Here is a 26,684-nt window from a genome sequence, read left to right as displayed (position 1 = left end):
ACATTTTTTTTTCTTTGGAATTATTAGTCTTTATTCTTCTGGAAAACTGAATCCTCGTTTGATTTATGGACAAGGTTAACGTTGACAAATGGTGAGTTTTTTACAGCTACTTTTCACACACAAACATACATTTTACACAACTGCTATTTTGACAGACTCGGTACCTTCATCCTCATCGCCATTTTAGCATGAATGACAAATGACATGAACAAGATATTTTACAATACTGAACATTAACGACCTTGCTTTTGCGTAAAAAACCAGAAATGATTGATTGTGGTAAAAGAAATTTAGTGAAAAAGAGGCATTTTTCACAAAATTTAATTAATTACAAAAATAAATAAAATAGGCCTTACAAATTCTGAAAAAGAGTGATCAGGGACCAATTTCATAGAGCTGCTAAGCACAAAAAGTGCCAACCAAAATTCCTGAACAGCTCTATGATGAAATTAAGCCCTGCTGTACTGTACAGTCAGTTCCTGTGTCAGGGTCAATCATCATATTCATTAGCAGTCAGTACAGTACTTGCTCCTGGGGCTCCTTGCCTTGTATTTTGTATTGTATAGATAGGCCTAGCAGAAATGCTTCACAAAAGGTGTCAGTTGCTATTCAAAAATCATCATTCGCTACTCAATATTTAACAATTCAGTGAGTGGCACAAAATCTGTCGAAATACTTGGCTATGAAAAATTGCGGGATGAAATCGTTCCCTGCTGCTGTTGTACTGTTGTAACAGTTAAACCAAAAATTGTATTGTTCAAATATTTGTTTTACTTTTACTTTTTAGACCCATTACATGTAGTTTTTATTTTAATAATAAGAAGCCTACTTGTCTTTTTTACCAGCTGGTCTTTACATTTCAAAGTTGTATCAATGTTCTACAAACAAAGTGAAAAAGGGGCTGTTTATTTGACCTGTCCGTCTCACTGCTCCACTTTTATTATGGAAAAGTTTCCGTATGGCGCCACCACTTTTTCATTCGAAATAAAATAATATAGTATCTAATTTACATGATTGATATATCCCTTTTTGTAAAAATGAGTGAAAAAGTGGTGGCGCCATACGGAAAGTTATCCTTTATTATTTATCCTACTCTGTACAAAGTTTTTTTTTGTTCCTCTGTTTCTACCATGTCTACTATACTGCTGTGCAAAACAACATACTTACCAGGTTTGTTAATGCAGGTCAACAACTCAGACAAAATGAGCCGTCTTTCCTTTGTTTTTGAGGTTGTTACTTTGCAGAAGAAATCCTTCAATACCACAGATGTTTCTGGGGCAGACATGGTGTTGGAAAGTGACGAAAACCGCTAGACTTTCTTCACTGATCACTGGAACACTTTTGAAAAGGGGAATTTCTAACACGACATTTAACTTCAATGTGTTACACACGTGCAGGTGCCACGTTCAGTGCATTGAACGCACTGTGCCGATACGAATGTGTGTGGTGCAATAGCGTTTCCGTCGCACAAGTAGGTCGCCATACTTTTTTTAATTAATAGACTTTACCCAGTCGAATCTGCTTTAGCAACAAAGTTGGCGTTGTACAGTGTAGAGGGCGCCCTTTCACTTTAACGGGTCCACTGGAAATCTTTATGAACCCTTAGAGTTATAACTCCATGTTATGACCACACTAAAAAATAGGCAAAACTTCATACGCCAAGCTAATTATCATAATTCGTATGCCCTAAAAATCTTTTAAATCTCCGGTGAACATTATCTCCTGCCACAATGACAAACTTATTTATATAAGCATGGAGGGAGAAATAGACAATAGTGGCCAAGTTTAAAATCGTTTTAATTTCGCAGCTTTTCGAGAACCATCGGGACTGCAGTTAATGGTGGTGTAAAAACTTGTTCCATGAAACTTTAATATTTGGATGCAGGGGAGGGCAGGACATGGAGGAAAAATTAACCTCCACGGGCAGGGATATGTCGGCAAGTGTCGGGTCCAACATGCGACTCTCTGCATGCTAATTAAAAGTTCCGGAGTTATTGTCAAGTATATATAGCGCAGAATTGATTTATTCGGCAGCGTCAGCTGTGTGACATTGTAAGGGCAATTTGCTGGTGGCATATGCAGTAGGCCTACTGGCCGCTGGCCCCGCCCACAAATTGTCACCAGCGACAAATTTGGAACAAGAAGATAGCCCTTGAGATGGGCTGTCCAATGGCGTCAAACTTATTCAAATGTAGCATTATTCTGTGGGTGACGTCGACTCTTTTCACTTTCTGTTTTGTCTCTTTGGCAGCTCTTTTTTGTGTACAAAAATCCCATTATGAGTAATCAGAGTGTCCCCACTTAGCCGACAGGTCATTGCCGACAAAGACATTACAAATTTTGAGAGTTATTTTACAGCTTAACAAAAATAAAACTTATTTCCATAGTTTTTGTCATCGTTAAAGTTGTATGACATCATTCATTTCTTGTTTTTATTCTAACACTTTTTCAAAGGTGAAACAATATAAAATGGTAGGCTTAAAGAAAGCAAGGGTTCTTTACTAAATGTTTTAGATAACAGAGTTTGTGAACATAAGTTAAAGAGCCTCATGAAATACTTTTGAAAATACAGTTTAAGAAGTCATGTAAGAAAATATGCTGAGGTTATGCTTGGTATTTAGGCTGGTATTTAGAAGTACACAAAAACTGTTAAAGTACACTATATATAAATTGTGACAGATAAACAAGCATCATTATTTTTTAGCTACAGTGCATCTTCGGCAAATTTATAAATAGTTTTGGGTTGAACAAAGAAAAGTAGAGTGTGACTTTAACCTGCAACCTCCAATCCAAATTTGTGAAAATGTTTTTTATCCACTAATTTATTACAATGATTCTCATTGAAACATTTCAGGACTATCCTGCTCTTCGTTTCACTCATATGCTCAAAAGCTGTATACAACCAGGTACAACACCTCTGTCTGCCTTCATGAGCATGTTTACATGTGCTTTAATATCAACACTTGAGGGCGCTATAACAATAGTGCGGAGGCATTATCCTACAACTCATATGCTCAAAAGCTGTATACAACCAGGTACAACACCTCTTTTGATATCAGGGCTTTTTCATCTGCAGCACCAGCCCTCTACTGGAATACTCTACCACTAGGCCTAGGCATTCGCACAGCTTCATCATTGACACATTTAAATTGCAACTGAATACCTATTTGTTTCTTAAGTCACTTTAATAAGGCACTCTGTTGATCCTGTTCTTTGTATAAACTTGTTTGTTTTGGGTTTCTTTTCCTTTCCAACACCTCGCATTAGTTTTCTAGATAGATGGCACTATATAAATGCTTCTTCTTCTTCTTATTATTATTATTTAAAGAAAATTCCGGTAGGCAACAGCAAGTGTCAGAAGTTCAAATCAGTTCTTTAGATTTACCATACACACAGCAAGGTTTAAAGACACTTGACACATTTGGTAATTGTAAAAAAAAAAGTCTTCTCACTTGTGTTTCCCAACAAATGCATAAACTAACAAAACCTGTGAAAATTTGAACTCAATTGGTTATCAAAAGTTTCGAGATAATAATGGAAGAAAAAACACCCTTGTTACTCAAGTTGTGTGCTTTCAGATGCTTGATTTCGAAACCATCCGTGATTGGAATACACAATCAGAGAAACATTCGTGCTAAAACATTTCTCAAATTGAAATGTTTTTAATCCCTCTCTACAAAAAGGCAATGAAGGGAATCATTTCTAAAAATTGATATTCTTAATGATCAGCTGTAGTGCTTCTTACCAAAGAGACTAATCATGGTCATTAATTTCTGGAGTCATTTCGAATGGTATACCTTCCCCCTAGGAGGTTGAGGAAATTACGGGTTCAGGATAGGTGACTCATTAATTCATGTCTCGGGTTAAAGCCATTATACACTTTCGGTACAGAAAAAAAAATAAAGTTCACAGATTTACAAATAATTTACAGGGTTTACAGAAGGTAACGGTGAAAGACTTCTCTTGAAATATAATTCCATGAAATGCTTTACTTTTTGAGAAAACATTAAAACAATATCAATTCTCGATAGAGAGAATTACAGATTTATTTTAAACACATGTCATGACACTGCGAAACGTGCGGAAACCAAGGGTGGGTTTTCCCGTCATTTTCTCCCGACTCGTATGACCGATTGGGCCTAAATTATCACAGGTTTGTTATTTTATATATAAGTTGTGATACACGAAGTGTGCGACTTGGACAATACTGTTAACCGAAAGTGCCCAATGGCTTTAAAGGCACTGGCATGGACACCATTGGTTACTGTCAAAGACCAGTCTTCTCTCTTCTCAACATATGCATAAAATAACAGACAGGTCTGTTAAGTTTTCACAGATCTGTGAAAATTTGAACTCAATTGGACGTCAAAGTTGTGAGAGAATAACGGAAGAAAAACACCCTTGTCGCACAAGTTGTGTGCTTTCAGATGCTTGAATCCGAGACCTCAGTTGAGGTCTGGAATTCAATTCAAATTACTTCTTTTTCAAAAACTACATTACTTCAGAGGGAGCCGCTTCTCACAATGTTTTATACTATAATAATAATAATAATATGAAGCATTTATATAGCGCTCTACGGAGAACAGAGCGCTTTACATGAGACTATGACAACAAAACAAAAGAAAAACAAACAAACTAGGATGGGTGGGGAAACAGAAATGTCTTGAGAAGGCTTTTGAATACAGGCAACGAGATCGCCTCTCTCAGACCTGCGGGGAGCTCATTCCATAGGCGAGGGGCAGCTATGGAGAATGAGCTATCCCCAGCTTTCCGTCTAGTTCTAGGAACGGAAAGCCGGGTCTGATCAGCTGATGAGCGGAGTCGTTGCCTGTATGCATTAGCAGTATTGGAGTTGTGGGAATGAAAAAGTTCAACCAGATATGATAGAGATTGGGTGGAGAACAGCTCTCCATTGCTCGTTACCAATTAAGTTTTTAAGCTTACGATTATTTTGAGCAATTACCAATAGTGTCCAGTGCCTTAAAGTTCATCACCTAAGGAAGTGTAGGGATGGTGACCTCTAACGCTTATATTGCATTTGTTTGTGTGTCTGTTCGTGAGCAACTAAAAAAAAGTAACATTTACTGCATTTTATTGAAGTCCAAAAGTGAGGCTTAGATTTCAGGAGACAGTTGTCATCAAGGTGTTTCAGTCATACAGAATTGCTGGGTCATCATCAACACAAGTGGACTCCTGGACCTCTGTCACGTGCCCCTATAGAAAGATTGCATAAAAATCAAGAAAACAAAGTTTAAGACTATTTGTTGATTCTATTTTTATATCATTGATGCTTTTTGGAAATATAAACAACTCAGAGATTCAGGATGTATATTTACAATTCAAATACTTTAAATTAAATATTTTAGTGAGAAATTACTTCATTCTCAAAACTATGTTTCTTCAGAGGGAGCCGTTTCTCACAATGTTTTAGACTTATTTGGTGTTTACCAGCATAGGCATGTCATCTCCCCCGCCCTCCTCCTGTGAAAATTTTGTTTCAAAAGGCGGTCACATTTTTGAGATACCGCCGAATATCTAGAGCTATTATGTCCGCATAGGAAGAGTAATCCGTCATTGGAATAAACAAGCAGAGAGACGTTACTGTCAGAAAGTATCGCTTCTCAATTCCCAACTTCGGGATATAAATACTGATATATTTTTCCATAACCACATTATTTCAAAGTGAGATGATTCTCAAAATGCTTGATACTACCAAAAGCTGCTGTACTTCTAACCGAGTAAGCTTTTATTGCCACTAATTTCAAGAGTGTTTACCAAATGTATCCAGACACTTTCAAGATTTGTATATTTGCTTTCCATTAGCAGTGTACACTTTGGAAGTGTTGTGGCCGAGCGGTTAAGAGCACCGAATTCAAACTCTGGTGTTTCTGATCAGCAGAGTGTGGGTTCGAATCCCAGCCGTGACACTTGACAATTACCAATAGTGTCCACTGCCTTTAACAGAACGTTTTTCAAAGACCAACTCGACCGATCCCACCGCTGCCACCATGTAATGCCTCCTGCTGGCATTTAGAGAGAGAGAGCTTGTATCATGAACTTTGGTAGTTTTAATCACGTTAACACTTGGCTGCCATCTTGATGGAAAGGTACATGAGTAGGGGTTAGACTCTAGAGGGCGCTAGTCCTGTATGTATGCATGTGTGAATGTGACAGCAACGTGTTCCTTTAACTTAGTACTTACTTTGCATACTGCTTAAAAATGAAACATAGGTTGCACTCCCAGTGACTTTGCCAACCTGCGCCGGGTTTCTCCTAACTGTGGAGACTGTGAATGCATTTCCTGCCTCAACACTACCGGGCCCTGTCACATCCACCTCAACAATGTGCCAATCTGTTAGACTTGGGTCAAGAACAAGGGGTGAGAGGAAACAGTTAGAACAATGCATTCGCCCGAATTCTTGCAAAAAGAAGTTGACCAAGATTTATGATTTAAAAACAAAACAACAACTGACACTCTAAACCCCCGTGAAGCATATATTAAACAAGCATTCTTTCTTGTTTATCTAAAAAAAATAAAAAAATAAAAACAAATGCAACAAACTGATCATTTCTAAGAGAAGTAATGCCTGTTTTACTGAAAGCTCTTGTGTTATTGTAGCTGTCCATAGAATATTAATGCTTGACTGAATCTAAACAATTGTGTATAGCAAAGGGTATACAAAAATCATTAATTTATTTTGTCAAGTATTCCGTGGACACCTTGCAAAAAGAGTACCTTTATTAAAATAGACCAACTCCTCTCAGAAATGATCAACTTCTCTCATTCTTATTTCTAATAAGCAGGAGAGAGTGCTTGTTTAAACAGTGGACACTATTGGTAATTGTCAAAGACCAGTCTTCTCACTTGGTGTATCGCAACATATGCATAAAATAACAAACCTGTGAAAACTTGAGCTCAATTGGTCGTCGAAGTTGCGAGATAAAAATAAAAGAAAAAACACCCTCGTCACACGAAGTTGTGTGCTTTCAGATGCTTGATTTCGTGACCTCAAATTCTAAATCAGAGGTCTCAAAATCAAATCCGTGGAAAATTACTTCTTTCTCGAAAACTACGTCACTTGAGAGGGAGCCGTTTCTCACAATGTTAAAACTATCAACTTCTCCCCATTACTTGTTACCATATGAGGTTTTATGTTTATAACTATTTTGAGTAATTACCAATAGTGTCCACTGCCTTTAAACTTTGCTTAACCGAACCTTTGAGTGTCATTTGTTTGTTTTGAAAAACATCACCAATCCCGATCAACTTCTTGACTCACCCTGTATTAAAGAAAGTGTTATGAAAAACAACCAAGAACATTAGAAGAAAGAACAAACATTTGAGTAACTGAACATTTCCCTACCTCTTTAAAAAAGATTTCACTGATTTTTTTGGAGAGCAACAAATTTGAAATCAGATTAAGTTTGAAAAATAGGCCTGTTTTTGGTTATCCACACATAAGTGTATGCTAAAGCCAAACAATAATGTCCATTATCCTTATAAACTGTAAATTATTTAGCCTTTAAGAAAGACTCAACTAGGGTTGAAATGTGACATCAGGCCACTAACTACTCTTTTTTATCTATTAAACTGATAAGCCATACCTGTTCATTTAGCCTTCGAGAAAGACTCTGCTAGAGTCGAAACGTCAGGCCATTAACTATTTTTTGCATTTATACCATCGGTTCATTTGGTTGATAAGTTGTTTGCAACAGCTTATTTTATTTTCTCAAGCCATGAGTTGAATACAAATGTTTGTTAGTGCTGACTTGTCTAGTGCTGACTTGGGAGGGGAGGGGAGTCAGTGGTGAGGGGAGGGGATATTATACCTTTTGTCAGCGACTAGTTTTCCTTTTACTTTATCAAAGCCAAGATTGTGTGCTGCAATAGCTGCTGCTGCCATAGTGTTGACATTGTTTGGAGCCAAGGGACACAAACCACGTACAGGACCTGATGAGGAAAACATAGAAAGGAATTTATAAAGACATTAGAAATATCTTGAGAGTTTGAGCACTCTGTTTGGTGGCGTGTCATGGCCTAGTGGTTAAGAGCACCAGATTCAAGCTCTGGTGTTTCTGATCAGCTGAGTGTGGGTTCGAGTCCTGGTAATGACACTAGTGTTCTTAAGCAAGACACTTAACCATGATTGCTTCGTAAAGTTGGGGAGTGCTTCCTGCCCTACCAGCCAGGCTGTAAAACTGATGGATGATACTCAAGCCTACATCTGTATGGACTGTAAAGGGGTTAACCCTGTTTCAGCCCCAGGAGTAGGTGGCAACAGCAACTGTAAAAAATAGTTGATTTAAGCTCACACCTTGAAGTGCCCTTCAGGCCTTGTTTGTCTGGTGACTTGCATAAAAATATTGTTTCAAAGCTGGTCACATTGGGTGTCACATGGAACAAGCAAATAAATGGCCCCTAAACATGCACATTGTTGCGGAAGACTTCTACAATGTAAAAATAAGGGGAAAAAGTATTGTCGAGTCTTAGAGACGGACACCTTTGGTAGATGTCAAAGACCAGTCTTCTCAGTTGGAGTATCTCAACATATGCACAAAATAACAAACCTGTGAAAATTTGAACTCAATTGGTCTTTGAAGTTGCGAAATAATAATGGAAGAAAAAACATCCTTGTCATACGTGCTTTCATTCTTGATTTTGAGATCTCACGCATGAGGTCACGAAATCAATTCAAATATTTTACTGAGAAATAACTTCTTTCTCAAAAACTGCGTTACTTCACAGGGAGCCGTTTCTCACAACACTTTATACTATCAACAGCTCTGCTAACAATTATTTTGAGTAATTACCAATATAAAACACCTCTTGCTTGTTCTGTATTCTGTTTGGCTGAAACACAGTCACGTGGGATGAACTTGTGTGTTTTGCGCGTGTGTTTTGCAAAACTAGTTCCCGAGCAGGCACTAGTCTTTGAAATTAGTGCTAAGGTAACAGCGCCCTCTCTTGACTTGAACAATGACAGCAACTACAAAACTTCCTTTCTTTTCCATATTTCTGTTCGTATTTCACATTTAAGACCGAGCTGTGTTATAAAACATAAACTGACTGACATAATTCAGTAACTAGTATGTCTATTCCCCCTCGGGCCTGTGAGAGACCAGAAGAGGGGCCTATTTCCCCTTCAATATGTGTATAATAGTATCCAGTGCCTTTAAACTAAAGTAAGACCGACAGGGTTGTTGCAAACCACCAAATCAGAGTCCAACTGTTTGAATCCGAGTAACCATATTGTGTTGGATTTTGTTCAGTGAGGAAAAATACAATAATTAATCAATTGATTAAACTCAATTTGATATGGTGATTCATGTCCTGCTTACCTTCATATAGTACTGTCTCGCCAACATCCAGTGCGTTATCGTTTTTCTCTTTTAATGGACTGCCCAACTTAAAGCTGCTGGGATGCTTCTTCATTGTAACTGTTAAACCCTAAGGAAAAACAAAACCATGCAGTATTAGCATAATGTTCAAATCACAGAGATTAACCCTGACAGGGTAACTAGAGTTTTTTTTTTTCTTCTTTTTCTAATGCACTACTGTACAGAAGGGTATGGTTTTTGAATTGTCACAAATGGGCAACAATTCTATAAAATTTATCAAAACTAAACTATCACTTTCAGTGGTCATAATTTGTTTAGACCTTCGCTTGTTTATGTTTGTTTCGATGATCTTCCAATCAAGGGAACTTAGCAAACTCCCACAAGGGGATAAACACCAAGCCGGCAACAGCCTATCTAGGATTATTTCACTTCTATGATTAGGAATTGCACAAATTAAGAAATTGTGATTTAATAACTAGACGACGATACTTATTCTAGCCATTGTGAAATCAGCAGTTAGCTTGGGATGGGGAATTCCAACCCACAACCTTGTGATTGCAAGTCCTGCAGTCTAACCACTGGACCCCGCACTTTTGTTTACAAACACCAACCACTATTTTGATTTTGATTATCGAAGTCTTACATAGCGCACGTATCTACCAAACAAAGTACTGAAGGCGCTGAGTATATATACAAACTTTCAGAAAGATAGGTTATTGCAGTGATGAATAAGAGGCCTAGTGAATAGGCTTAGTTGATTTTTATAAATATTTGAACCTTGTAATGCCACATTATTCAGCTTCGTGCTGCCAGTTGTTTTTTTAATAAAAATGAAAGTAAAATGAATGAATGAATGAAGAAAATAAGATCGGCACGTAATGCAGTCAGATGACAGCACTGTAATTCAGGGTTGCACTTACCTGCAATGTTCCCCTGTCCGCCATTTTCTGAATGTCATTAGCTCCCCAGAATGCACCACTTGGAATGTATAACCCATGATGCTTTGCAGCTTCCTTGAGCTTATCTTCTACTTCCTGGTCAGCCAATGCTGTTGGTGACCCCACCTGAGTTGATGGAATTAAAAACAAATATATATTTTATTAACCATACCATTCTCAATATAAAAATTTTCAAGAAAATACAAAAGGTTCATTTAAGAAGCTATATGATTTATGAACAAATATGGTTAATTTCCACCTATTAAATGTCCACCTGTTTGATCATTACTTGCTTCATACATGTACTTCCCAATCCATGTCACCTATGGCCTCTCCCTCGTTCCCATGTATTGTCTCCCCACCCCCACCCCACCCTTCCTTCTCTCCTTTTCCATCCCCCTTTCCTTTCCAAGTCATCCTTGGTTCATTTTCTGTTTTGATGAACATTTTAATTTCGGTGTGTTTTAAAACTATTTATTTGGGACATGTGATATTTCTCGAAGGCTAAATGCATTGGAAAAGACTCTGCTATAATACTGTAATATGATTGAAACATGTGGCCATTACCAGGCTTGATGTGTTTCTCTTGTAAAAGGCGACCAGGGCAGTTATCCTTAAAGGCAGTGGACACTATTGGTAATTACTCAAAATAATTATTGACATAAAACCTTACTTGGTAACGAGTAGTGGGGAGAGGTTGATAGTACAAAACATTGTGAGAAAATATTGTTTGTTATTTAATGTATATGTTGAGATACACCAAGTGAGAAGACTGGTCTTTGATCATTACCAATAGTGTCCTGTTTCTTTAATAAAGGACCTCTATGAGGGAACGTAAAAAACCTCAAGGGGCACCAAGGGTTATGTTAAGAATTTAATAAGAACCTACCATGTAATCAGCTACTGCTAGAAATGCCTCTCCATATTGGCTGGATATCAATGGATGAGCAACTTCAACAATGAGATCTGGCTTTCTGTAAAAGGAACATCAGGCATGATATTCGTACAAGAAACTGTCATCGATTTCACAAAACTCTTCCCAACTTAGGATTAATCTTATGACTTAGGACGAGTCCCAACCCTGCACTGTAGCATGCAGACCTTAATATTAATCCTAAGTTAGGACGAGTTACTCGTCCTAACTCGAGATAAGACGAGTCCTAACTCTTTGTGAAATCGACGGCTGGAATGGTGTAAAACAGCCAACCACTAAATGGTCGAACACATGTAAAGCTATGTTTTACAGGCTTTGGTATAGCAGGTCTAGAGCTTCGCTCTTGGAGGGACACATTATGTTACCTCTGATCCGGGGACTTATATGAAGAAAATGTTAATAAAATTATTGGCACAGGGTGCCATAGGTTAAGTGAGGCCTGTGTGCAATTGTCTATATGTTTCAGTAAGGTGGGCGTCTTTCAATGAGTAAAACACAAGAAAGCAGAAATGACAATGCTTAAAGACAATCACACAAATTCAAAAATAATCTTTGTTTTCCCCAAGGGCAAAAATATGAAAAGTAAAACAGAGGTACCAGGTACCAAAGAGTGTAATCAAACAAATGGATAACACAAGCCTTGTTTAGAAGACAACGCTTCACTCATCCTCTGAATCTCAAAGAACTGTGTACAAATTTGTCCAAACTTGTTTCATACTGTGTTCTCAAACTAAGAAAGGCCAAAGTTGTTGACAAAATACCTTTCCTTGCATAATGATATTCACTCATCTACTGCCGCCCGGGGCCAAATCTTTTAAAGCGTGTCCATCATGTCGGTTTTAAGGTCGTTTTCCAGTCTGTAAGCACGAAAATTGCTTAGCACAGACCAATCTTGCTGAACAGAAACTACTGTAGTCACCAGCCAAAATTATATTAAAGTACATACTCCTTATTTGCTTATCAAAGAAATATGTTCATCAGCATGTTCTGCTTCACAGCTTTATGAAAATGGGCCCAGCATATTATAAAGTGTTCCAATGTGCTTATTTTGTCAACATGTTTCTCAAAGCCTTTCAACATTTTAAGGTGAAGTACTTCCAAGGGGATTTGAAAGTGACTGCACATAATTATAATAGACCCTTCCCATGAAATATGTAAATTGCACATAGCGTGTGTACACTAACGTTTTGGTTGGCAAAATGAGGGAACATCGCGCTGTTTTGTACACGGCTAATGGGTGCGTGACGCAGACGCGATTGCGCGTCTGCTTAGTGCACAACTCTATGGTGTTTGCCAACCAACAGGGTCTGTACGCATGCGTGAATTTAATTAGCATATTTCATGGGAAGGTGCCATTAGTGAGCGACTTCAGATAAACTGCTTGCTACTGGTACATTACATTCATTACCTTTCTGCAAATCCTGCAAGATCTTCCAGGATGTATTGCTGTGGAACCGATTCCTTCAAAGCTGATGCCGTTCTGTTCCAAACGAAGGCAATGTCGAAGTCTTCACTTTCTTGTATCGACTTGAACAAAAACTGTCCTGTTATAAACAAAAATATGAAAGTATTATAACTTGTTGTACAAAATAGCTACATGTACAAGAAACAGCTTTTGATGTATCAAACCATTCCTTAAGGGGAGGGGGTGAGAGTTCAAAGGGAGATGCAAGACTTTGAGTGGAGGAGGGGTTTGGTATAGTCGGTTTATAGTCAGTCTATTTTCAGATGGAAATTTTGACGCGCGGCACAGTTTATAGTCATCGCTGAGGCCTATCATCTGTCTCTTTTTTTGATCGCACGTCAAGATTTCCATAGCCTGACCATCGGCGACCATCTATACAAGTAACTCCGCCTTAAGGGTTCACAACACAGATCTATCATGGGCTAACAAAAGCACCCCAAATTGAAAAGGTGTTATCAATTTGTTAGGATTTTTAGGGAGCATAATGTTGTATGCAGCCATACACAGAACAAGTGTATTCAGCAGGGCCCAATTTCATGGCTCTGCTTACCCTCGAATTACGCGCTTACAATCACGATTCCCCGCTTACGTGCAAGCGCCGAATTTCTGCGCTAGCCTTGTAAGCGTAGAATTCCTAGTAACGTTGAGTACGCACGCGCAGAAGCCCAAATTTGCCGCTAGCCCGTGAAATACGCTTGCCGTAAGCACAGAATTCCCTGCTTCCTTAAGCGCCGATTCTGTGCTTACGGTAAGCAGAGCCATGAAATTGGGCCCAGGTCATCTTTGACCTTTGTAGGCATTTTTATACTTTGCAAAACAATGGGTCTAATTGTATTAATGCTGTACATTTCAAATAATAAACTAAAACTAGTAGAATTGTTACAAATGTTACCTTGCCTTCGACTCTCAGGTGAACTTGTGCTTTGAGATTTCATAAAACATCAAAATATTATACATTTACAAATGCTTGTATATATAACAGAATTTTGTTTTATTTCAAAACATCAAAACCTGAACAAAATATTCCATCTAAAAGTACTTAAATTTGTTCAATGTTTCCTCATTCTTTCATCTGAGGAAAATACAGTCTTTAAAGCCTATAAATAAAATACAATCTAGATATAAACGAACATGAACAAGAACAAAATCATGTGAGCACCAAAATGAAACTGAAGGCAAGAATATCTAAGAGAAAAAATATAATTTGATAAATGCGTGAATTGTGTGCATTGATATTCTTAAGCAATTTCTGAAAAATTTACCAGGGCCCAAATTTAATAGAGCTTCTAAGCAGAAACATTTGCTTGCCATGAAATTTCTTCCTTGATAAAAATAGGATTACTAAGCAAATTTGCACGTGATTTTCAAGATGAGCAAACAACAGCTGAATACCAGTAACAAGCAATATACAACAAATTAAAATATGGTTGGTAATCCTGTTATTATCAAGGAAGAAATTTCATGCTGAACAAATTTTTGTGCTTAGGAAAACTTTTACATGTTATTCAGAAAACCTAAAATGATTTCATAATTTAACAATCAATAAAAACTAAACTGTCAAACTTGAATACAAAAACAACCCAAAACGTAAATGAGATAATCCATGGCTTTACTTTTTCCAGAGAGCTGAAATTGTTCATTGTAAAGACAAATATATTGAATTTGTTGCTTTAAAGGCAGTGGACACTATTGGTATTTACTCAAAATAATTATTAGCATAAACCCTCACTTGGTAATGAGTAATGGGGAGAGGTTGTTAGTATAAAACATTGTTAGAAATGGCTACCTCTGAAGTGACATACATTAGTTTTCCAGAAAGAAGTAATTTTCCACGAATTTGATCTCAAGACCTCAAGTTTAGAATTTGAGGTCTCGAAATCAAGCATCTGAAAGCACACAACTTCGTGTGACAAGGACGTTTTTTTTTCTTTCACAGTTATCTCGCAACTCCAATGACCAATTGAGCTCAAATTTTCACTGGTTTGTTATTTTATGCATATGTTGAGATACATGAAGTGAGAAGACTGGTCTTTGACAATTACCAATAGTGTCCAGTATCTTTAACTCACTCTCCAGCAAAAAAGCCATTCGTGTGTTAGATTTGAATAATGTCTGGTACGACGTGCTTGATCACAAATTTACCACTTATATTTGAATTCTTTAATCTAATGATATCATTCGGGCAAGCTTTTTACGTAAAGATACGGTGAACAACACCAACACACAATTTTGAACGAATATCTCTAGGACAATGATACAAGGGGTTCTGGAGGTTGCTAAAAAAAAGTTGAAGTACATATGAACTGAGGAATTCAAATGGAAATGGTAACTCGCAACTAAGCAAGTCATTGTACAAGAATTGGGATCTACATGAAGTTTTACACCATATTTAGGTTTTTAAAAACTAATTTTTCTCAGAGTGTGGGATTGACTAGAGATTCCATGTCCATTTTGTAATTGTGTTTGTTTGTTGGAAAATGTCAAGTAACAGGGATCCTTCGTAGGAGTTACAAAACACAAATACTGAATGCATCTTGTTTTGTCACAGAATATAACCACTTTGCAAAGTCTTCACTGATCTTGCTTTTCCATTTCATTCACCTTCGCCATGGGAAAAGGTGCCGATTTCACAAAGAGCCAAGATTGATTGTAACTGAAAATCAATTGAGTTGCTTAGAAAGGTGTGATTACACAACACAAATCACTACGTTAATATTAACAATTTGTCTTGCATTAGTTTAATGCTTTGTGAAATCGGCGAAGGATTTCACCTTGTGATTGTATTCAATGCACTTACATGTTCTCATACAATGCATGTAGTTGATGTTTGTTTAACATATCTCTGCAATATTTTCTGTACAAAAATGCTCTTATGAATTTTGATGTTAACAATTTTATTGCAATCTTGCCACCTTTTTGCCCTATACATTTACTTTTTAATGTAAACATGTACATTTACTCCTTGCACAAAAGGAAACCGAAATTCATGCTACTATAATCACAACAAATAAACTAGCATCAATATGCAATATGAACTAAGCACCGTCATGGCACTAGCATCATCTTCAAATAGTGGTGCTCTAGCTTAAGCGGTTTGGTGTTTCAGTGAAACAAGAGAATAGTTGGACAGGTTAAGGTTCAGGTTAAATACATGTAGGTATTGTGTGAAGCCTCTAATGTTATCATCTTTGTGTTTTTATTTGTTTGTTCCTTTTCTTCAGTTTTTTCTCTGTTGGTTTTGAGGTTTCCTCTCCGGCACTGTATTTTGCGATCTTTTTCCTGTTGGCATTTTCCGACACAACAAAGCTTGGGCCTCTCTTCTTTTTCCCAACCTACAAACAGATTGACAGTTGGAAAAACATAAGCATATAACTTTAGTACAAAATGGTTCTAAAAAATAAACCAGGCCTGATACTTCACGGACGCAACGGAGGTGAGTGCTTGCCCTCACCCTGTCAAAAACAAAGCGTACATCGCCCGATTTCACAAAACGCTAGGATCAATCCTATCTCAAGCTAGGACGATTAACCCGTCCTAACTTAGGATGGTTTCAATGCGTCCTACGCTTCAGATAAGGAACTTAACTTGTCCCAAGTCCTCAGATTAATCCTAAGTTTGGATGAGTTTGGTGAAATTGACGGCAGGCCTGATAAACACAACAAAAGAATGATGAATTTAAATGGTTTGCAGTAACACTACTTAAGCCCGGTTCATACTTCCTGCGAATGCGATAAGAATGTTGACGTCACATTTTCGCAATGAATACTTCGTAGGAACATTGCTGCGAAAACAGAAATGTGACGTCAAATTCACGTGAAATTCGCACTGCATTTGTATTTGCACAAAGTATGAACCGGGCTTTACATCTCCTGTCAAGAACTTGTCTCGCTATATAATATTCTTCTGCCGCAGTAGAATTTGGTTAAAGAATGCTGAACTTATAAATATGATCACCAAAGGCACGTACCTTCTTTCTTTGTCCTATGGAGTCTTCTATCTCCTTGAAAAGATCAGGTCTTGAATCAGGAAGACTGGCAAGTGAATGGTCACCTCGTTGGCCAACCTCCATTTGGTCAGCCAAAACATCGTCTCTTGCATCTTGGCTCAGGCCTGTTGACTTCTCCACACTCAATTCAGGCCATCTGGACTGGAACCTTTGGAACCATTGAGTGCTTAATGTCTGACCTTCATCACGTTTGTTGATATTGACAGCGTATGTTGTAGCCAAATCAAGAACTTCTGCTGTGCTATATCCGAAACCCAGTTCACACATTTTCTTCAGGTGGTTTACCAAGTTGCTCTCTTCTTCAAGGCTGAACAGAGGAGGTGGTCCTGACTTGGTCACTTCAGGGCCAACTTTCCCCTTGACACGATCCCGTAGTGTTCCCTCTGGGATACCAAACCTCCTTGCAGTAGCACGAATTGAAACTTTTTTACTTTTCACCCAACTAACAGCTTTTGTTAAAGCTTCTGAAGAATAGCTCCTATATGACGAGTTCTTCCGGGATCGTATCTCTGGATTTATGGATGTCTTCTGTGGAAAAGGAAAGGATTTGAAAGTTTAATGTTGGGTCTGTTTCTTCCAAAGCAAATATATATATATATTTATTTAACCCGTCCTAACTTAGGATGGTTTCAATGCGTCCTACGTCTTCAGATAGGGAACTTAACTTGTCCTAAGTCCTCAGATTAATCCTAAGTTAGATCCCGCTCTAGTCAATTTTTCTTTGTTCTATCCAAAAATCATTTAAAAATGTACCCAGTCAGTTTCCCTTGTGGTTTATTATTTGATATATAATATATATATTTTTTTAAATATATAGCTACATGTACCTGTCCTTTTCTATGAAATTAATCATTCTTACATATTGGGGTGTTGATTTTGGGTGGAAATTTAATTTTCAATTCAGGATGGATTTTGTTTAGTTCTTTTCAAAGCAAAAACTCAAACAACTAAATTGTTCGCTTTTTAACACAGAATTATCAGATACATTATATGGACTTGAAACCAACAAAGTCAATTAGAAGTTTGTTGTATTCTAATTCATCCCTCCATAATAAGAAACCAAACATGACAGGTACCTTCTTTCTTTGACTGGATGAGTCTCCTCTCTTCTTAGAAAGATCAGGTCTTGAATCAGGAAGGTCGGCAGGTGATCGGTTACCTTGTGAATATGCCACTGGCTCAGCTAAAACGTTGGCTTCGACTGTTACTTGCTCAGTTAACTCGCTTTCTCCCACTACCACTTGCTCAGAAGGAAGGTCGGCAGGTGATCGGTTACCTTGTGAATATGCCACTGGCTCAGCTAAAACGTTGTCTTTGACTGTTACTTGCTCAGTTAACTCGCTTTCTCCCACTACCACTTGCTCAGAAGGAAGGTCGGCAGGTGATCGGTTACCTTGTGAATATGCCACTGGCTCAGCTAAAACGTTGTCTTTGACTGTTACTTGCTCAGTTAACTCGCTTTCTCCCACTACCACTTGCTCAGAAGGAAGGTCGGCTTGTGATATGAAAACCACTGGCTGAGCTAAAACGTCTTCTTCGACTGCCACTTGCTCAGTTAAATCATTTTCTCCGACCTCCACTTGTTCAGCAAAATCATTTGCTCCAAATTGCCATTCCACAGCGAAACTATTTCCTCCAACCTCCCCTAGCTCAGCAAGATTGTCTTCTCGGACCAACACTTCCACAGCAATATAATCTTCACTGGGCTCCACTTCCTTGGAAGGAAGGTCCGCAGATGAATGGTCAATTTCTGGGTCCAAATTCACTTCCTCGGTCAAATCATCTTCTGTTTCAGGAACACACTTCTTTACAATCTTCGGGGCTTGAGCATACATGGTACTGTCAACCACAGCACTATTGAGCGGGTAAATCCCCCATTTATGGAACGAGCTCCTCAATATATCTGTAGTCAGGGCACTGGTGTACGCATTGCACGCAATCTCACAGATTGAGTATTTGTCGATCTTTGTCGTTGAGTTGTCTTGCATTTGTTGATGGCAGAGGGAATTATAAAAGCTCTCAAATGGCCCAAAACATGAAAGATCCAGTGGCTGAAGGACATGACTTGTGTGTGCAGGCAAGACAAAGAGCACTATGTTTTTATCTCGTGCCCAGTCTATCAGTGCTAGGTTAGTCCGAGACAGATAGCCATCATAGAGGAGGAGTATTGGCTCATCTCTCAATCTTTTCGCATTCGGCCTAACACATTTTAAGAAGTGTGTTGAAAGGTATTTCTTGAAGATTTCAGCATCTGGCCAGCCACTGTCACTGACGGTCCCAGCCGCACCGTGAGAGCAGCCGTTAAGTAGCTCTTGTCTCATACGCTGTCCTTGGAATACAAAGTACGGAGGTAGTTGCTGACCCAGTGCATTTCCAGCACCGATAAGAGTCACAGTCTCTTTGTTCCTTGTCGCATCAAGTGCAGTGGATGAGGAAGATGCACGAGCTATGACAGGTGGAGAATGGTTTTGTGTCAGACCTTTGTCATCAAGGTAGAAGATGCGTTCAGGGGCATCCTTCAACTTGTACTTTGTCATTATCTGATCCAGCTCAACAAAGTATGCATTCACTACCTCTTCAGATGTTGCATTTGCTCTACGACGATCAAGGCTCTGTGAGGGCTTCTTCACAACGAGTTCAGGCCATCTCTTCTTGAACGTACGGTACCATTTGAGGCCAAATGTGTGACCTTTCTTTCGTCTGTTGAGTATGACAGCAAATGCTGAGATTATGTCTCTAACTTCTACTCTGCTATATTCAAAACCTAGTAGAGCCATTTCATTCAGATGGTTCACCAATTTCTTCTCCTCCTCGGGGCTGAAGACAGGAGGCGATCCTGACCTAGCCATTTCAGGGTCAACTTTCCCCGAGACACGATCCCGTAGTGTGCACTCAGGGACATGAAACCTTCTCGCAGCATCACGAGTGGAACCATTCTTATTCTTGACCCAACAAAATGCCTCGGATAAAGCGGTGGGAGAATAGCTCTTGTATGACCTCGCTCTGGTTTGTTGCGCAGTCACAGGGTTTACGCACATACTCTGCGGGATAAGAAAATATTTGGAAACATGTCGTGACAGATGTGACAGATGCAAAACTGTAAATTTCATGAAGTACATGTACCAGAGAGACTTGTGAATGCTGAACCAGCACGGTGGAGATAAGGGTTTAGAGTTTGTATGGGGGACCTTTTTAGGGAGTGCAGTCTGGGCTATTTGTAACAGGTCCTAGTTCTTGTTCAGCAATGGTGGAGATAAGGGTTTAGAGTTTGTATGGGGGACTTTTTTAGGGAGTGCAGTCTGGGCTATTTGTAACAGGTCCTAGTTCTTGTTCAGCAATGGTGGAGATAAGGGTTTAGAGTTTGTATGGGGGACTTTCTTAGGGAGTGCAGTCTGGGCTATTTGTAACAGGTCCTAGTTCTTGTTCAGCAAAATGTATGTACATCATATTTGAATGCATTTGCAGGTGAGGTACACGTAGTTTCTGTAGTAGAGTAATATTAAAACTATTGTTTCTTTTTTTATTAATTCCATCAATCAACATTTGCTGCTTTTTAAAATTTTGGGGTGATTACTTAGTTTCAAAATTGGTCATGATAATTTAAGTAAAGCAAGATACACACATACATAACTATCCTTCTTAAACAATGTACAACATTGATAATCTCGAGTACCTTCACTACATGTTAATGGATCATACCGGCTTTTCACTAAAGCTCCGCCCACCGCGCACGTGAGCAAGACACGTGTACGAGCACTCCCAATGACATTCTGCACGATTCTGCCGTGTGTGCCAAATATACGCGCACGCAAGGCCGAGTTTGTCAGACCACAATCATTTCTGTGATTGGTCAAATAGGTGAACGCCCACAGTTTGATTGACAGGCCGGATCGGTCCATTCATCCCTCAAAATAAATGTGCATGTAGGATAGAGTACAATGATTTTGAGTACCGAGAAAATGATATACATGACATGTACCTTTTTCCCTTGTCCAGTTGAGTCTTCTCTCTCCTTGAAAAGATCAGGTCTCAAATCAGGAAGGTCAGCAGATGAATGACCACCTTCTGGGTCAAAATAAACTTCTGGGTCAAAATCCACTTCCTCGGTCAAATTGTCTTCTGTTTCAGAAACACATTGCTTGACAGCCTTCGGGGCTGGAGCGTACATGGTATCATCAACCACAGCACTATTCAGCGGGTAAACCCCCCATTTCTGGAACGAGCCCCTCAAGATGTCTGTAGTCAGGGCCTTGGTGTACGCATTGCTTGCAATCTCACAGATTGCGTGTCTGTCAATCGCTGTTGTTGGGTTGGCTCGCATTCGTTGATGGCAGAGGGAATTATAAACGCTCTCAAATGGCCCGAAACACCCAAGATCCAGTGGCCGTAACATGCGACTTGTGTGTGCAGGTAAGACAAAGAGCACTATGTTTTGCTCTCGTGCCCAGTCTGTTAGCGACAGATTGAATTGAGAAAGATGGCCATCATACAGAATGAGTAGTGGCTCATCTTTTGATCGGATTGTAGTAACATACTTCAAGAAGTGTGTTGAAAGGTACGTCTTGAAGATGCCAGTGCTTGACCGGCCACTGTCACTGACGGTTCCATCTGCACCAGGGGAGCAGCCCTTAAGAAGCTCTTGTGTCATACATTGTCCTGGGAACACAAAGTATGGTGGTAGCTGCTGGCCAAGCGCATTCCAAGCTCCAACAATAGTCACAATCATTTCTTTGTCGCTTGTCACTGCAAGTGGGTTTGATGTGGAGGGGGAACCTTTGATGACAGGTGGGGACGGGTATTGTTTCAGACCTTTTTCGTCTACACTAAAAATGCGATCAGGGGCATCCTTCAAATTGTACTTTGTCATTATCTGATCGAGCTCAGTGTAGTATGCATTCACTACCTCTTCTGATGTTGCCTTCGCTCTATAAAGATCAAGGCTTCGTGGCTTCTTCACACTCAGTTCAGGCCACCTCTTCATGAAGCTATGGAGCCATCTGATGCTAAGCGGCTGATCCATCTCTCGTTTGTTGACACTGACAGCGTATGTAGTAGCCAAATCAAGAATGTCTGCTCTGCTATATCCAAAACCCAGTGCACCCATTTTCTTCAGGTGGTTCCCCAAGTTGCTCTCTTCTTCAAGGCTGAACACAGGAGTTTTTCCTGACTTGGTCACTTCAGGGCCAATTCTCCCCTTGACACGATCCCGTAGTGTTCCCTCAGGGATACCAAACCTCCTCGCAGCACCACGACATGATCCATTTTTTTTTTTGACCCAACAAAAAGCTTTTGTTAAAGATGTTGGAGAATAGCTCCTATATGAACTTTGCCTCTTCCTGGAGTGTACCACAGGGCTTGTGCACGTATTCTGCATGAAAAGAGAATGTTTGAAAGTTGCATAATTTGCTCCTAACAATATCAGTTTTTAACGAAATAAATGATCTTTTTCTATAAGGTTTTATATTATATAAAAGCAGCTGTTTTTGTTGATTTGGGACAATTATACAATTCCAAAATGTATTGTCATTTTCCCAAAGGCACAAAATCCTTCTTAGAAATAATAGACCTTCACTGTACATGTATACTAAATCGTCCCGCAAAATGTGAGGGTACACTGAATTTTCTCAGCAGCAGAAATAGTATACAGAGCATGTAATCAGGTAAGGTTTGCGATAGCACCGTCTCTTTTGAGTAGTGACAGTCTGAGCATACTGATCGAAACAATAATAATATAATAGTATCAAAGTCTTATACAGCGCACGTATCTACCAAACAAGGTACTCAAGGCGCTGAGTATATACAAACTTTCAGAAAGATAGGTTATTGCAGAGATGAATTCTGAGACCCAATTATGTAGCATCTCATAAGGGTTTACAAGGTGCTACGGCGCATACAGGAGCCACAGCCAGTGAGTTGGCAAATGTCAACCACAGCCATTTGAGTTGTCAAATGGCAACCGCTGGTTCTTTTAAGAACCAGTACCAAGTACTAATCAAAAGAGATTTCTCTTGATTATACTCCCACCATGCAAAGATTCAAATCCTACGGGAAATTTTTACCGCTTTTGTTTCACTCATTGAGTCCTCTCTGTCCTTAAGAAGATCAGGTTTCAAATCAGGCAGGTCGGCAGATAATTGGTCAACTTGTACCTCAAGATTCACTTGTTCGGTGGATTCATCCTCTCTTGCAGGACCACACTCGTTGACGTCTATAGCTGGAGCATAAATGGTGCACACAGAAGCTGGTTCTGGTTTCGTCACTTTAGGGTCAACTCTCCTCTTGACACGATCCTTCTGTGTGGATTTGGGGACACCGACTTTTCTCTTGGCACTACCAACTGATGATTTTGGAGAACAGCTCCTGATGCACGGACTCTTCATGGGTTGTTCCCCGGGGCTTAGGATAATCTTCTGCAAGATGAAAAACAAAATTTGGGAGTTGGGTTTTGCAAACGTTTGCTCTAGTAATCATCATCAAGTTACGCAAACTCTGGCATTGTTTAAAACGGCTCTCCACTGGGCCCAACTTCATAGAGCTGCTTTTAAGCACAAAAAGTAGCTTAGCATTTAACAAAATTATGCTTATCTGTCAAACTACCACGGCACAAGTAGATTTTGTGACTGGTATCCTGGTTATTTCTGTTAAGCTGAAAAATTTGAGCTATTTTTTTCTGCTTATAAGCTCCATACTAGGTGTCTCATTAAGAGACAAAATGAGAAATCAAGAAATACGCAAGAAACTTAAGGCCCCGTCACACCTTGACGCTTTAAAGTAAGCGTATGATGGCGTATGAACATTTTATGGGTAAGTTTGTATACGTTTAAGGAGCACGCTGAAACACGCTGATATGCGTCTGACGTGAAAAATGGTAACTTTACGTACATGCTAAAAACAAGAGATTTTAATGACACAATTTTCTGACATTCATTGCAGCTAAACCTTCCTACTGAGTGACGGATATGCGCGCTATATAAGAACCCACTACTATTATTATTATAAAGACATGTACCTTTTTTCTTTTTCTCAATGGATACTTTCTCTCCTTCAAAAGAGCAGGTCTTGAATCAGGAAGGTCGGCATATGAATGGTCAGCTTGTTGGCCAAGCTTGACTTCCTCCGACAAATCATTTTCTTCGACCTCAACTTTCTCAGCCAAATCATCTCCTCTTACAGAAGCACACTTGTTGACAGCCTCGTCTGGCATGTCTGGAACATACCTAGTGTCATTCACCAAAGCGCTACTCAACGGGTAAATCCCCCATTTCTTGAATGAGCTCCTTAAGCTCTCTGGCGAAAGGGCCTTGGTATAAGCATTGCATGCAATCTCACAAATTTGGGATCTGTCAATCCATGTTGTTGTGTTAGCTTGCATTAGTTGATGGCAGATGGAATTATAAGCGCTCTCAAACTGACCGAAACATTCTACATCAATTGGCTGCCAGACACGACTTGTTTGTGCAGGCATGACAAAGAGCACTATGTTTTTTTCTCGTGCCCAGTCCATCAGTGCTAGGTTAGTCCGAGACAGATAGCCATCATAGAGGAGAAGTATTGGCTCTTCTGCTGATCTATTTGAAGAAGCATACTTCAAGAAGTGTGTTGAAAGGTATGTCTTGAAGATCTCAGCACTGGACCAGCCACTGTCACTGACAGTTCCGTCTGCACCAGGAGAACAGCCGTTAAGAAACTCTTGTTTCGTTTGCTGTCCTGAGAATACAAAGTATGGAGGTAGTTGCTGACCCAGTGCATTCCCAGCACCGATGAGAGTCACGGTCATCTCTTTATCCCATGTCGCATCAAGTGGGGTGGACTTGGTGGACGAGGGAGACGAACCAATGATGGCACGTGGGGAATGGTTTTGTGTCAGACCTTTTTCATCGACGCAGAAGATGCGTTCAGGGGCATCCTTTAACTTGTACTTTGTCATTGTCTGATCGAGCTCGGTGTAGTATGCATTCACTATCTCTTCGGATGTTGCCTTTGCTCTGTAAAGATGAAGGCTTCGTGGCTTCCTGACATTCAGATCAGGCCACCTCGTCATCAAGAGACGGAGCCATTTTCGCGTAAGATGATGATCTGTATCGCGTTTGTTGGTAATGACAGCATATGCTGAAGCTATGTCTACAACTTCGGCCCTGCTGTATACAAACCCAAGTAGAGCCGTTTTATTCAGATGGTTCACCAAAGAGGTTTCCTCCTCAAGACTGAACAGAGAAGGTGGTCCTGACTTGGTCACTTCAGGGCCAATTTTTCCCTTGACACGATCCCGTAGTGTTCCCTCAGGGATACCAAACATTTTTGCAGCACGGTAAATTGACCCATTTTTATTCCTCACCCAACAAAATGCTTCTGTTAAAGCTTCTTGGGAATAGCTCCTGTATGAACTCGCTCTGGATTGACGGGCGGGGCTTCTGGACGTACTCTGCGGGAAAAGAAAAAATTTGGAAGATTGGTGTTGTGACTGTTTGCTTATTATAGAGGTACAATGTACATGTAGTGTAATAATATTAGTAAACGAACGAGCTATCTCTTTCTATACATTTTAATTAAGAAAGCCATACATTTGTACAGTTTTTTGGTTGATTTGTGGGTGATTATTTTCATTAAAAAAGCTTAAGTTTTTTTCTGTTGAAGATATCACTGGCACAAGCCAATTTATTTTGTAATGTATAAAAACAAATTGTATTTCTTGTATGTTTTTTTTTATGCAAATATTAACATCTGTTTTTTCAACTCAATTCAGCCTTTGACTTTTGACTGCAATGTTTGATTGTTTTAATTAACCAATAATAATAATAATATAACAAAAAACACACACATTATTATAACAAACAATATCTTTTTTGATTTCATATAAAAAAAATATATAAATTTTGAAGGCTTTTATTTGGGTACATTTATAAACGTATGACGTTCTCAAATTATAGAAATAAATTGCTAGTTCACGTACGTACGTTACTTCTAGAAACTACAAGGCGCTCACGGGGGCGCCTTATTAAGTTATAGTTTCTAGAACTAGCTCGACTTACACTTTTGGATATTTTTAAAGTGTCTCTACAGCAAATATTAGTCAGTGAAAAAGTGAAGAGCAAAAACTTTTGAATATGATTTTGCACATGATTTCAGTGTTTTTTTAATTATATTTAAATATCCAAATAGGCCTTTACCAGCTAAGTTAGTCAGTGCCACTGCAACAGAGGAGTCCAACCTGGGCTAGTTTAGTTACCTATCTACTCTAGTATCTATCTAAAGTCCTAACTTATTTATCTACAGCTTCCTTACAAATATAACTGTCATGAGTGTAAGCAATATAAAAAACTCCCACACTGTCACACTCTACTCTACAGACTTACCGGCAGTTCTAGTTCCGGCATTGCCTTAACTTTCCACATGATGATTCCTCGGCTGCCTGGGCTGGGGCTGGGTCGATCAGCGCGTGAGGGTCGTACTGACGGCGGACGAACAGCTTCGGCAGCAAGCAAGGAAGTAGAAAAACTTCGTCCGTATGCGTTATTTACGAAGCGACGTAATAAATAATAGGTAAATTCACGAACAAGAGACTCTTCGATTCACTCAATGAAATGTTGCTTTGGTTTTATTTACCTAAATGTCCAAATCCAACAATCCCAATCCTCCTATTATTGGCCATTCTGATGTAGCTAGCTCTCCGCACGAACAGGAGTCATACGTCGGTATGTCGGTCGGGTTCGGAAGATCCCGCCGTAGCCTAGCCCCCGTAGTTTGGCCCAACTCGACCCAAACCATAAACGTAATGCAATGCGTACAAAAAACCGGGACCAGACTATTGTTAGGCGAGCGCACTGTTTATCCGACGGCTGTTGCCTACTGTTTGACCTAATTTAGGCTCACTCTAAACATTAAAAACAATAGCACTTTAATAAAAAAAATATTTACTTAATAAGTAATTTAATTAAAACTGTTTACAATGTTTCTCCCAAAATATATTTTTTTTTACTTTTTATATTTCAAAATTATAAATAA

The 26,684-nt window shown here is 39.2% G+C and overlaps 3 protein-coding genes across 3 annotated transcripts in view; all 3 read right to left on the bottom strand.

Moving 5' to 3' along the window:
* LOC117290305 (eIF-2-alpha kinase activator GCN1-like) overlaps positions 1 to 1,442 on the bottom strand; it is a 71,005-nt gene extending 69,563 nt beyond the window's left edge. The window contains exon 1 of the mRNA XM_033771622.1: positions 1,168 to 1,442. Within this exon, the coding sequence (XP_033627513.1) occupies positions 1,168 to 1,285 (118 nt within the window). The 5' untranslated portion in view covers positions 1,286 to 1,442. The remainder of the gene's footprint in view (positions 1 to 1,167) is intronic.
* A 3,303-nt stretch (positions 1,443 to 4,745) lies between these two features.
* LOC117290402 (putative L-aspartate dehydrogenase) lies at positions 4,746 to 26,467 on the bottom strand. Its single transcript, XM_033771788.1, has 8 exons — positions 26,286 to 26,467; positions 12,620 to 12,755; positions 11,167 to 11,251; positions 10,260 to 10,403; positions 9,340 to 9,448; positions 7,831 to 7,951; positions 6,203 to 6,360; positions 4,746 to 5,214 (listed from the first exon to the last, which is right to left on the bottom strand). Exons 1-8 carry the CDS (start codon positions 26,329 to 26,331, stop codon positions 5,177 to 5,179), a joined length of 837 nt encoding a protein of 278 aa, XP_033627679.1. The 5' UTR covers positions 26,332 to 26,467; the 3' UTR covers positions 4,746 to 5,176.
* On the bottom strand, positions 14,675 to 26,356 carry LOC117290401. Its single transcript, XM_033771787.1, has 7 exons — positions 26,036 to 26,356; positions 23,692 to 25,104; positions 22,742 to 23,092; positions 20,662 to 22,050; positions 17,759 to 19,723; positions 16,644 to 17,210; positions 14,675 to 16,008 (listed from the first exon to the last, which is right to left on the bottom strand). Exons 1-7 carry the CDS (start codon positions 26,072 to 26,074, stop codon positions 15,859 to 15,861), a joined length of 5,874 nt encoding a protein of 1,957 aa, XP_033627678.1. The 5' UTR covers positions 26,075 to 26,356; the 3' UTR covers positions 14,675 to 15,858.
* Positions 26,468 to 26,684: the final 217 nt, after the last annotated feature.

The sequence above is a fragment of the Asterias rubens genome, chromosome 5 (assembly GCF_902459465.1).
Source record: "Asterias rubens chromosome 5, eAstRub1.3, whole genome shotgun sequence".
NCBI lineage: Eukaryota > Metazoa > Echinodermata > Asteroidea > Forcipulatida > Asteriidae > Asterias > Asterias rubens.
Note: the sequence above shows the minus strand (reverse complement) of the source record. Positions and strands in the feature narration are given on the sequence as shown.

Excerpts from the sequence above, each read along its gene's own strand:
- LOC117290402 (XM_033771788.1), bottom strand. The coding sequence starts at position 26,331 with ATGGCCAATAATAGGAGGATTGGGATTGTTGGATTTGGACATTTAG. Across the intron at positions 9,449-10,259 it reads CGGACAGGGGAACATTGCAG|GGTTTAACAGTTACAATGAA; the intron begins GTAAGTGCAACC and ends GTTTTTCCTTAG. Across the intron at positions 5,215-6,202 it reads ATTTTTAAGCAGTATGCAAA|GGGCACGTGACAGAGGTCCA; the intron begins GTAAGTACTAAG and ends ATCTTTCTATAG.
- LOC117290401 (XM_033771787.1), bottom strand. The coding sequence starts at position 26,074 with ATGTGGAAAGTTAAGGCAATGCCGGAACTAGAACTGCCG. Across the intron at positions 23,093-23,691 it reads CATTGAGAAAAAGAAAAAAG|AAGATTATCCTAAGCCCCGG; the intron begins GTACATGTCTTT and ends TTCATCTTGCAG. Across the intron at positions 22,051-22,741 it reads CAATGAGTGAAACAAAAGCG|AATACGTGCACAAGCCCTGT; the intron begins GTAAAAATTTCC and ends CTTTTCATGCAG.